At 39.9% G+C, this 12,964-nt stretch overlaps 1 protein-coding gene across 1 annotated transcript; it reads left to right on the forward strand.

Annotated features, from left to right (window-relative positions):
* Positions 1-4,219: 4,219 nt before the first annotated feature.
* LOC140726259 (histone H2A.Z) lies at positions 4,220-6,676 on the forward strand. The gene is made up of 5 exons (XM_073042389.1): positions 4,220-4,333; positions 4,469-4,546; positions 4,739-4,852; positions 5,763-5,892; positions 6,205-6,676. The coding sequence occupies exons 1-5, from the start codon at positions 4,331-4,333 to the stop codon at positions 6,264-6,266; spliced, it is 387 nt and encodes a 128-aa protein (XP_072898490.1). The 5' UTR covers positions 4,220-4,330; the 3' UTR covers positions 6,267-6,676.
* The last annotated feature ends 6,288 nt before the right edge of the window (positions 6,677-12,964 follow it).

Here is a 12,964-nt window from a genome sequence, read left to right on the forward strand (position 1 = left end):
AGGTTTATTATCACCAACATGTGACGTGAAATTTGTTAACTTAGTAGCAGCAGTTCGATGCAATAAATAATCTAGCGCAGAGAGAGAAAATAATAATAAATGAAATAAAACATAATACATAAACAAGTAAATCAATTACGTATATTGAATAGATTATTTTTTTTAATGTGCAAAAACTGAAATACTGTATATTAAAAAAGTGAGGTAGTGTCCAAAGCTTCAAAATCCATTTAGGAATCGGATGGCAGAGGGGAAGAAGCTGTTCCTGAATCACTGAGTGTGTGCCTTCAGGCCTCTGTACCTCCTACCTGATGGTAACAGTGAGAACAGTGCATGCCCTGGGTGCTGGAGGTCTTTAATAATGGACGCTTTGTACACAGTGCAACCCCTTGTGGGCACTAATTGTTAGACACCGTTGAAGCAGACCTAATCCTATAAAGACATCCCCCCTCCCATCAATTCAGCATACATTTTTACAGGGGGGGGAGCAGGTGATATTAATAATTTTCCACCATTTTATCTCTGCATTGTCCAACCATTAAGACTCATCACTGTGGAATCATACAATCGCTCTTACCCAGTCACCAAAGTTCAAAGTAAATTTAGTATCACAATACATTTAAATCAATATATGTTATGCTGAGATTCATTTTTTGCAGGTATTCACAGTAGAACAAAAAATACAATGGAATCAATGGAAGAACTACGCGCAAAGACTGACAAGACAACAAATGTGCAAAAGAAGAAAAACTGTGTAAATACAATAGTAATGATAATGAAATAAGTGAATAAATAATACTATGAACATGAGTTGTAGAGTCCTTGAAAGTGAGTACATAGGTTGTGGAATCAGTTCAGAGTTGAGATGAGTGAAGTTACCCAGGCTGGTTCAGGAGCCTGATGAATAACTGTTCCTAAAATCTGATGATGTAGGACCTAAGACTTCTGTATCTCCTTCTCGATGGCAGCAGCAAAAAGAGAGCATGGGCTGGGTGGTGGGAGTCCTTGATGATAGATGTGGCAGTGCTCCATGTAGATGTACTCGGTGGTGGGGAGGGCTTTACTTGTGATGGACTGGGTTGTATCCATCACCTTTTTGTTGGTTTTTTCATTCTTGGACATTGGTATTTCCATACTAGGCCGTGATGCAGCTAATCAGGATATTCTCCACTGTACATATGTAGAGGTTTGTCAAAGATTTACATGCTGAATCTGCAAAATTCTAAGAGAAGTCACCGGTGCCTTGTGCCGCTCCAGTTCAGCTTGGCTTTTCTTACTAAGTTTCCAATACATAAAGATGATACCTAGGTTTATAATAGATTATGTAGGCATTTTGTTTGATATTCATATGATGCCCTATAAAAATCCTTGAATGTAGATTCATATTATTCCAGAAGTATTTTTAAACATGTCTATAAATATATTCACAGCAAATATGCTATTTCAGTCCATACTCAACACCTTCAGCTAGTCACTCCCAAGAAAAGTTAATTTATTCACAAAATCAGCCAGTATAATTGGTAGCGACAAAAATGATGTTGGAAGAAATCAGTGGGCCAAACAGCATGTGGGGAGAGAAATGGACAGTTGATTTTTGAGTCAAGGCTCTTTATCTAGACTGGCAGGCTTCCCTTTCGTCCATAATGGAGGATCAGAGATTTCATTGATTCAATGTTTTCGGGACCCACATAATGCTTCTCAGCTTTAAAGTGATTTTTGCTAATTGTATTTTACTAAACTTGTGGTCATACATATCTCCTTCCATGACAAAACAGTCAGTGGCTGTATCAACAATTAAATTAACTTATTAACTGCTCCAATAATTTAGCTTATTTCAAGTTTTCATGCTTGTGTTAAATGTATGCTAAATGTTGTTTTTCCTCTTCAAATTCATTTAAACCTTTCTTCTGTGATTTGCTGCTAGAAATGTTTTCTTTCTGTTGGGACAATGTTAAACTGCCACTATTTTGCCTTGTCCTGTTTCGCTCTGCACATGGACTATTTCCCTCATTTTCTACAATTAAACCATCACGATGCTCTAATTATAAACACAATAGATTCAGCAGATCTGGAAATTCAGAGTAACACACAAAAGATGCAGGAGGAATTCAGCAGGTCAGGCAGCATTTATAGAAATTAATACACAGTTGGTATTTTGGGCCAAGACCCTTCTGCAGGACCAGAAAGAAAGTGGCAAAGATGCCCTAATAAAAAGAATGGGGAGAGGGGAAGGAGGACTAGCTAGGTGACAGGTGAAGTCAGGCATGTGGGAAAGGGAAATGGCTGGAGAAGAAGGAATCTGAGAGGAGAGTAGATCATAGGAGAAAGAGAAGAAGTAAAGGCACCAAGAGGAGGTGCTAGGCAAGTGATGAAAAGAGGTAAAAGGCCAGAGTGGGGAATAGAAGAAGAGGGAAGGGTGAGGGTAAAATACAGAAGGAGAAATTGATATTAACGCCATCAGGTTGGAGGCGAAAGAAGACATGTCAGAAGGGAATGGGGAATGGAATTAAAATGGTTGGCCACTGGTAAATTTTGCTTTTGGCAGATGGAGCGGAGGTGCTCAAGAAAGCTGTCCCGCCATTTACATTGTTTCTCAGCATTGCAGAGGAGGCCACATCAGGAGCACCAGATGCAACAGGTGACACCAATAGATTCACAGGTGAAATGTTGCCTCACCTGGAAGGACTGTTTGGGGCCCTGAATGGAGGCAAGGTTAGGGGTGAATGGAGCTCTAATTTGTTGCATTAAATGATTCCAATTTAAATGTTAACAGCTTCCCATTAGTTCCATTTTAACACCATTCAACTTAACTCACCTGACTCGAAATCAAGGCTCCCATAATCACTACTGGTGTTGATCCATATACAACATTTATACTTACATTTAGTGGCAACCATTTTTAGAGTTCATTTCTATATTGCCATTTTTTGCAGCGACATCTTTCTTCTTTCCCAAGTCTTCATTTAAGACTTGCTGTGATTAATCATGAGCTTCTCAAACTTGCTCTCACTACAATCTCAAAGTTACTCAATATCCTTGAAAGCTTTGTCACTTTTGATGATTGTGACTGTGTATCCCATCTTGTTTCCAATGTAAATCAGTCACAATCTCCAGTGAAGTATTTTACTGAACAGACTTAACACACTTGAGACACAAGGGGTAAAATAAAGTGTAAAATATTTACACAAAGATCTTATTCGGTCAGCATCTGTGCACAATGTTACATGTGAAACATACACATAATAAATTATGTATATATGGTATGAAATCTTTATTAATTTTCAAAACGATAAATTTTGGACTGCTGAAGTTCATTTAGATTTACTGGGCGATTGGGTAAGATGATCACACACTTAACTGTTTTATGAAGGTAAAATAAAATTTATTCCAGAAGAACATTCTTGACATTAAACCTTTCAAAACAATGTAAAAAGCCCTTTGGCATTATTTTGGAGTGTAGCAATAGAGTTGCCTCTGGAACTCGGTTGGCCAATATTTATCTCTCAACTAGTATAGGTACAAACGCAGATTATAGGGTTTTTATCATGCTACTTTGGGAGCATGTTATGCGTAAACTGCCGTATGCCCTACATTATAAACACGATTACTCTTTAGAAAGTACTTGGCTAATGTGTAAATCACGCGTCAGCTGTACACTGAAATGGTTAAGGATGCTAAGGAAATGTAAGTCTTCCTTCCTATATCTTTAACCCAGTTTGCTTCCCTGCACCGATCCAGGAGAATACTCTTTTCTCACAAGATTTTCAATGCATAAATTTTTAGCAATGTATTTTATGTTCTTGTCCTTCTTTATTTAGTGCAGGCTATATTCTGCAAATTATTCCCCCCTTTTCCTTCACAGTTTAATTTTTCATTCAAGTTATCCCACCACCATTCCCACGTCATTTGACTCTTTGCAATTAAGACATGCACTTCTATGTGAGAAGGAACGTACTTGCATGCATACTTGCCCCAGTTGTATTAAAATTCAGAGAGTCTTTACAGTTTTCATTTGCAGGTTTGGCGCGCATCGCCACGTGCACTCTTCGGGGCCGCGCCATGCGACCTCGCGAACGCGCGCGTGCACATTCCTTCCCGCCCATCCCCCAGCTACCGTCCCGCGCACGCCGCATTGTCCCTCCCCAACCGCCGGCTTCTTCGCTTCCGATTGGCTCATCCCCGATAACTGCGCAGCCATTGATTGGTGGTTAGTCCTGATTCCATTGGCCCGGATGTCGGCCGGGCTGACTATAAATAAGACGGCCAACGCAGAGGCGGGAGCGCAGAGTGTTTAAAAAAAACGGCTGGGTACTGTTGACACGCGGCGGCAATGGTGAGCGCCACAAGGCCGCAGGCCCACCTGCATTAACCGCTCCCGCAGGAAAATTCCTCCGCGTATTTTCGCCTTCCTCACGTTTACCATTAGCTACCTTTATAACTATTTTTTCTCTCTTTCCTTCCTTGGCAGGCTGGCGGAAAAGCGGGTAAAGACTCTGGCAAGGCGAAAACCAAAGCGGTTTCCCGCTCACAGCGAGCCGGGTTGCAGGTCAGTGCCGGGCGCTGCGCGCTGACCCCGTGATCTTGGCTCGAGCGGCGGGCTGCTGGCGGGCGCGCGGGCGGGCACCGCCCACCAAACAATTAAACCGAAAAAAAAAACACGGCGGCCGTGTGGGGGAGGGGGAAGGGAGCGAGTGCGCGGCTCGGGCAAGTAAATCTGCTGTTTCTCCTTCCGCGGCAGTTTCCGGTAGGTCGCATCCATCGGCATCTCAAGTCGAGGACGACGAGTCACGGCCGAGTGGGCGCTACGGCGGCGGTTTACAGCGCGGCTATTCTGGAGTACCTGACCGCCGAGGTAAGAGGGGGATGGGGCGGTGTTGGGCAGCCGGCGCAGACCGGTGTGTGAGGGAACTCGGTCGTGAGTAGGAGTGTAGTCTCCCGGGATATGGGAGACTGATCTTCGGCCCGTGGGTCGATATTTGGTGGGTAGTTTTAGCAATCGTTTGAGTAGTTGAGGCCCAGGATAGACCAAGTTTGAGGAGCTGAGTGGCCTATCTCCGTGCTAGCCCTTATGGCGATCTAAGCTTTAGTAATCAATGCTGGAGGAGCTCCGGGTTGTGGAGGTATAAGTATGGCAGATGTTTTCGGTTGAGAGCGTGTATTAGCCTACATTGGGTCGTATACTGCATGCCTTGTTTTGTATCCGGCCTGCCATCACTGACTGGGGTGATGTGAAAACTGTTTTGCAGTGGTTGCACAGTGCAATAAGTTAATTACAAAAATCCTGTGCTAAAGGAATTGCATTAACTAACAAAATAGAGCACTCAGAAATCTGATGGAGGAAAGATACTGAATATATAGTGAATATGGTTCCCCACCTGACAGTACATTATTTATCAACGTCTGTCTATAATAAAACTCCTTACTGTTCCTTTAATCCTATACAATGTTTTTGATATGCATAGACTCTAATTTATAATGCTTTTATTCTCAGTATTTCCCTGGACCTCCTTTGCTCCAGGGATAGCAAACCTAGTCTTTACCCATAAAGATCTCCAATCCAGGCAACATCCTGGTGAATTTCCTCTACCTGGCAAAGTGTGGACTAATCAGTGTTCTGAAGTTTCAATGAATCAATCCTTGTATTAGCTTGTGCATTTGTCATGCTGGCTCTTCATGATATCTGGTTATGGCTTGCTAGGCTTTAGGGGTGGGTGGTGGGGTTGTATTATCTGCCCATGCTTAATTTGCCCATATTCCCTCAGGTGCTGGAGCTGGCAGGAAATGCATCCAAAGATTTAAAGGTGAAGCGTATTACCCCTCGTCATTTGCAGCTTGCTATCCGTGGTGATGAAGAGTTGGATTCTTTAATCAAGGCCACCATTGCAGGGGGTGGTAAGTACATTGTTGTGTTTGGCTACATATTGCAGAAGTGGATTTGTTGCACAAGGTTGACTTGTCTAGCAGCATGATTCTGTTTGTTAGAAAAAACTAATCTGCATGCTCCTGTATGCATACTCAGATTTTCAATGGGCAAATAGGATAGGTAGATGAGGCCAAATTTATGGGGTTTTGAGTAAATTGGGAATGTGGCTAAACGTAACTGTTTTGAAGTTGTTATGGAAGTAACAAGTTGCTTGCTGGTTACATGTTCTTCTCACTCAGTGGGTTTGGTATTGGTGTCTAATGACTGTGTTTGTTTTCTAGGTGTCATTCCACACATCCACAAATCTCTAATTGGCAAGAAGGGACAGCAGAAGACTGTTTGAGGATTAAATGTCATTTTTATTTTTTAGTTCATTATCTCAGGACTCCATTTTTGTTTAATCAGCTGTAGAAATTTTGGAGGATCTGGCTGAACAGACACTGGACTTCTGAAATGTGATTAGAAAAATCTTTTTATCTCCATATATGGGGGGGAGGGGTCATTTTAAAATAAAGCTAAAAGTAATAGTTCCCTGTGCAATGGTATTGGGAAGCAAAGTCTTGACTGGTGGAACTGAGTGAGCTGGAGATGTTCTCTGGTTCCTGCCTTTTTAATGAGGCCCTAATGCAATGTTTTAAATGCAGGAAGAGCTTATTGCTTGTATAACTTTATTTTTGGAGTGAAATCGAATCTGAATGGGTTGTCTGACTGTCTCCTTTGGGTGAAGTTTTCAATAAAATGCATTCAAAAACATCTGTCTGTAATCTGTTTGGAAGTAGTTGCCTTGAGCAGGAATTGTACTATTGCTGTAATTGTCAACATTGAATGCCAATAGCTAACTAGTTCTACAGTTAATGAACCATCAAGAAGCACTTCAGCCTGTACTGAAGGGACTATCAATAGCACTTCCAGTTGGAGGATTTGGATTCTGGTCAGGTTAACAATGAAATTCTGCAATACCTGTTACTCCAACCATAGGTTATGATTGAGTTGTCCTTTACACATCTTGATGTAACAAGGGGAAGAGACCTAAATTGACAGGACGATCAAGACACTTGAGTTAAGTGTCAATAACATAGCTAAAGGATCCAAGAGTAGGAAGCTGTCTGAATTTGAAGTTGGACCACAGCTGACACTTCTCCGCTTTGGTATTGCAAACACTGGGTTGCAGGTTGAGCAATTATTTGGCCAAAGAAAAAACAGGCTGAGGTTACATTCCCTGTCTGAAAAGGGAAACGATAGTTGGAATCTGGCATTTGCTCCTAGATAGGATGACATTTAATATATGCATTCAGGAATTGACTTACAGGTGGGATTTGGCTTTGTGTTGGCTGCCACAGATCTGAATAAGGTGCTCCTGCATCTAGTTATAATTCTAGTGCCAGTGTTCAATCATTCGCCCATTTAAGTTGTGTTTTAAAACCAGGTGTTTAGTATGGTGGTTTGAGAGTTCTGGCCTTCTGTATAATCAGAGCAAAAAGTTGAATTGGCAGTAAAGATTATTGGGTTGCTCAAAAGGTTGGTTGTGGTATGTGGTTCTGTGCAATTGTCCTGTGCTGGTGTTTTCAGGCTAAGAAGCCCTAGGCTTGAACACTTAATTTTACAGCAGCACTGAGTGAAGACATGGTGAATCTGCTTTTCCTTGACAAGATGGTTTTTTTATAGAAAGCCCTTTTGTTCTGGTAGAGCAATGCTAGCTATGACATTTGAGCATATCTTCAATGTTTAAAATGGCTGCATGTACATTGAACCTGAATGGATTTGAAGTTTTGTCTTTTGAAACTAAGATTTTGTTTGCAGTCACCAGCACAAGCAGCTGCTCCATCTAAACTGTTCACCTTTATTAGGCCTGTAGCCTTGTGCTTTGGTGATTCAAGTACTTGTACAGATACTTGAATGTCATGTCAATCTGTCTCCATTTTGTGCAGTACATTTGTGAAGAATATTTTACCCCTAATTTCCTGTGAACATTCGATGCTCCATGGGGGGCTTTTTATAACAACTGGTGTGTGTGTATATTTATAAAGGATCTCCTGATATATTTCTGCACTTAATGAATTTTGTAGAATCACATTGTATCTGAGCTAGTGAAAGTCATCTTTCAGAAATGAAATTTGTAATCTAGGAAATTGCATGTTGCTTTCAGATTTTCAATGATCAGAAACAATGTGCTATGCCCAGTAATCCCTTTTTGACTGTAGCCTAATCATAAGACAATTTATAATGACCAATTAACCTACAAACTGTTCCTCTGGACTGGGAGGAAACTGGAGTACCTAGAGGAAACGTATACAGTCATGGGGAGACCATATCTCCTTGCCAGTAGTGGTGAGAATTGTTCCCAGTTTGTTGGAACTAAACCACTGCTGCCATGCCATTCAAAAAAAGTCAACTAACATTTCAGTCTAACTAGAACATTTTGGGTCCTGGGGAAGTGGAGAAGAATGAACTAAAAATTTGGCCATGAGGCTACTACAAGGAACTGAATGCTTCCTGTATGCATTCTCCAATAATTGTAAATACTACTGATACCATTAATTTTCCTTTAATGGCTGGTAACAAGAATCTAACTTTAAGAGCTACTGAGTAGAGGTCTTATTTCATGAATTGCTTTGACCAGCTGGTACTTTGTTGACAATCTACAAACGTGGTTTCCATGGTGTAGATAAATGATTGATTAAAGATTAGCTGTAAGTACATCAAAAGTGAAATGTGTCAACAAGTGCAGTCCTTGGATGTGCTGCTATGCTTCTACTAAGGTATGTTTGAGTATGACTAAGTTGGGAAATGGGGTTAATAAAACAAGTGCAAAATCTATTAAAGTACTGAAATATTTGAAATACAAAGGTTGTTCTTGGAAGGACTGAATTGAAATATTTGTAAGGCAAGTAATACATGAATTTAATTGCTAGGTGGGGCCCTGGTGAGACCAAATTTCAAAAACTCGAATAGAATATTGATAATGGATTTACTTGATGTATCAAGGATAAATTTGCAATAGAGGGAGGGCAATGAAGATTCTTGAGTTGATTCCAGAGATGTTTTTGTACAATGAAAAACTTGGCACATTAGAAATAATATCACTGAAATGTACAAAATTCATACAGGGCTTTAAAGGATGAATGTTGGGTATAGTGTTTGTATAGAGCCAGAAGTCATCCATTCAGGATGACTGAGTGCTGAGAGAATTTTCTCAATGGGCAGAGAATCTTGGAATTTTTTCTAACCAAGTGGTAGGTGGAGGCTAGTTGAGTACATTTGCTTAATTGATCAATTAAGCAATAGATGGTAAGTGCTGAAATAAGATAATTTTGTTAAATGGATCAGGCTTGAAAGGGTGAGTGGATAATTCTGCCCTCAAGCCTGCTCTATCATTCAGTTGGACTTTAGTCAATCCTGTCTCACTATTATAATAGGATTTTGCATGTTATCACTAGTCGTTTAGGTTTCCTCAATTCTCCACAATCTGAATCTTACCACATTCTGGAAGTGTGCTAGTTAGTTAAACTGGCCACTAGATTTCCCTTCAGATCAATAGCAAACAAAAGACAATGTATAGATAGGCATGTATGAGACAGTTTCAGGGTTGCAAGAAAATTGACTGCCCTGCTAAGAACTAGTGTGGAACCAAGTGGTTTTCTGGCATAATGATCATACTATATTCTCCCTAACCATCCATTTGTTTATATCAATCCCCTTAAGTGTAGTCAGAGATGACATTACTATCTCCTGGGTTAGAAAATATAACAAGTTCACATTCTCTTGAATATTTCTTAGTCTTAAATGCCCTGCCCTGCAGCTTCAGACAAGGACTTTGTTGTAGCCCATCCAGCCTAACATTTTCCACATCACCAGCTTGTCCTTCCGTATCAGGATTTTTATACATTACTCCCCAGGGCTCTGAATACAAGCTTAGTGAACTTCTGCTTATGCAGAAGTCCTGCTATCTCGGGGAATCAGGTGGTGAACTTCAGTTCATTTTAACTTAAGGCAAGTATGCCCTTAAAGGCATGGACATTGATACTGCAGAAGATGAGTGTGGATTGGGTTTAGATAACACTTGGAAATCCTAGGTAGTTGTCTGATTTTTGTCCTTTTTATAAAAAAAAACTTTGTATCTGCCTCCACTAACTTCTCTGCAACATTACAGATATCTGCCACTGCATGAAAAACTTAGTGGTGCTAGAAAGTTTGTGAACCCTGTAGAATTTCCTCTGCTTAAATATGACTTAAATTCTAACCAGATCTTCATACTTTCTCATTGAGAAAAATGATCCAATATTGCATGTATTTGTTGGAAAAAGTATGAACTTTTGCTTTCAGTAACTGAGGCCCCCACCCCCAGTAAAGCAATACTTCAACCAAGTGTTTCTGGTAACTTGGTCAGGCCTGCACATCAGCTTGGATGAATTTTAGGCTATTGCTCGCAGAACTGCTTCAACTCTGGGATGCTGGTGGGCTTCCTTGTATGAACTGCTTGCTTCAGGCCCTTCCACAACATTTCTATCAGATTTAAGGCCAGGATTTTGACTTCAGTCATTTCAAAACATTAATTTTATTTTTAAACCATTGTTGATTCTTATCTTTAGGATGATTGTCTTGTTGCATTATCTAACTTCTATTAAATTTCAGGTGAGAGGTACCCTGACATTCTCCTGTAAAATGTCTTGATACAATTTTGAATTCATTGTTCCCTGAATGATTGCAAGCTCGAGGCAGCAAAGCACCCCCAAACCATAATGCTTGTTCCACCATGCTTCACAGTTGGGATGAGGCTTTGGTGTTGGTGTGTAGTGCTCTCTCCTTCAAACATAGCAATCTGAATTTCTGCCAAAAAGTTAAATTTTTGTCTCGTCCACAGAACATTATCCCAGAAGTATTGTAGAACATCCAGGTGGTCTGCAAACTTGAGACAAGCACCAGTGTTTTGTTTTGGAGGGTAATGGGTTCCTCCACAGTATCCCTCCATGAAACACCATTCATGTTCAGTGTTTTTATAGTGAACATCTGAGCAGAGACCAGGTAGTTTGAAAGATTTCTGCAGGTCTTTTGCTATTGCCCTTGGGTTCACTTTCACTTTGTTCAGCATTGCATCTTGTGCTTTTGGTGTGATCTTTACAGGATGCACACTCCTAGAGACACTCAACATACTGAGTTTCCTCTACAGACAATTTCTCTTACTGTGGACTGATGAACACATGTCTTAAATGTTTTTTATAGCCTTCCCCAGCTTCATGCATTGCTACAATTCTTAAGATGCTCTGAAAGCAGTTTTGATCAATGTATGATGTGCATAAACAGATTCTTCTTGAAGAGCAGTTGCTATCAGTAACCTGACTGCATTTTTTAGAGGGCAGGGCACCTCAAGTGAAGAAAAGTTAGTAAATATTTTCTAAAAACGACATCTAAACTACTCAGGATTTTCCTTAGACATGCTTTCTAAACAGACAAAGAAGAAAGCTTCTACTTTGAAGATAGTACAAGCTGAGCTGGCCACCATGAAGAAGCCTCGGACTCACGTGCATCTTACCTCCGGCGATACAGAACAGAAATCGGTGGCAACATCAACAGTCTCCAAGAAGGAACAGGAACTGTGCGTGCGCGCAGGAAAGGGCATGCGTAAATGAGCAATTTGAACTACAAATCCCAGCTACGATTGGAAGTGGAAGTGAAAATGAACCCGAGGTGGATTTGGATTCTCTGGAACATACAGATGAAGATGAGGTAAAAGAACAGGAAGAGGTTGGAGGTGGAAGATATTCTGGAAACATAAGAGAAGCTTTGGTGCAAATAATGCATGAATTAAATGACAAAAACATTAAAATAATAAAAGATATTAAAAATATGAAGACTGATAAAATGGTGAAAAAACAGGAGAAAATGGACAAGAAAGTTAAAAAGCTAGAAGAAATAACGGGAGACACTATTGAAAGAGTGAATAAAATGGAAGATAATATTCTTGCCTGGACATCAGAAAGAAAATGACTGTTGGAAAAAATAGACGTGCTTGAAAATTTTAGTAGATGAAATAATAAAATTGTTGGTCTTAAAGAAGGGATAGAGGGAAAGGATCCAATTAATTTTTTTTAATGGATCCTGGAAAATTTGGAAATGGAAGAGGGAACCCAGTTGATTGAAATCAAAAGGGTCCACAGAGCCTTAAGACCAAAACCCACGACCAATCTTGATAAAATACTTAAGATATCAAGATAAAGAAAAGATCCTGAAGGCGGCTGCCCAATGTGCCAGAAAGAGAAATGAGCCATTGATGATAGAAGAGAAAGCAGTTCTTTTCTATCCTGATAAGTTATGACCTTTTGAAGAGAAAGAAGGAATTTAACCCAGCGAAAAATTTTTTTATGGGGAAAAGGGTTATAAATTTATATTGTGCCACTGGCAACACTGATAATTTTTTTGGTTGACAGAAAAAGGATTTTTTACTGATCATCGGGATGCAGAGGAGTTTGCACAAGAACTCCCAAATATTCGCTAGACACAGTAAAGATTTAAAAGTGAAACAGATTAAAGATGAAGATGGGGACACTGAAGTGAGTTGATGGACATTAAGGATAGAAGAATATTTAAATATACTTTTGATATGGGAGAAAGGTAAAAATTTGAGAAATATTAATTGAGAGTAGTGATATTATTTTTTCTCATATATACTTTTTTCATGTTATGGGGAGCTGGGGGAATTTCGGATCGATCGCTACGGGATTCACGTGTGTAATCATGGCGTTTGCCATGACCTCACAACGGAGGGGGGGTAATGTGTTTTTTTCATTCACAACATTAGCAGGGGGTTTTTTGTTTTTTATCTTTATAATCTATTTTTATCTTTCTTTGCCTGGATGATTGGAGGGGAGACGCATAGCAACATGGAGAATTTTAAAATAATTCCCCAAGGTACTATGAGAGTTGAAATATGTATTATTATAGACTGGAGTAACCCCATTAAAAATAATGACTAATTTACTGAATTTTTAAAGTTTTAATGTTAATGGGCTTAATGGACTGGTGAAAAGAAAAAGAATTTTAACA

The sequence above is a fragment of the Hemitrygon akajei genome, chromosome 4 (assembly GCF_048418815.1).
Source record: "Hemitrygon akajei chromosome 4, sHemAka1.3, whole genome shotgun sequence".
Taxonomy (NCBI): domain Eukaryota; kingdom Metazoa; phylum Chordata; class Chondrichthyes; order Myliobatiformes; family Dasyatidae; genus Hemitrygon; species Hemitrygon akajei.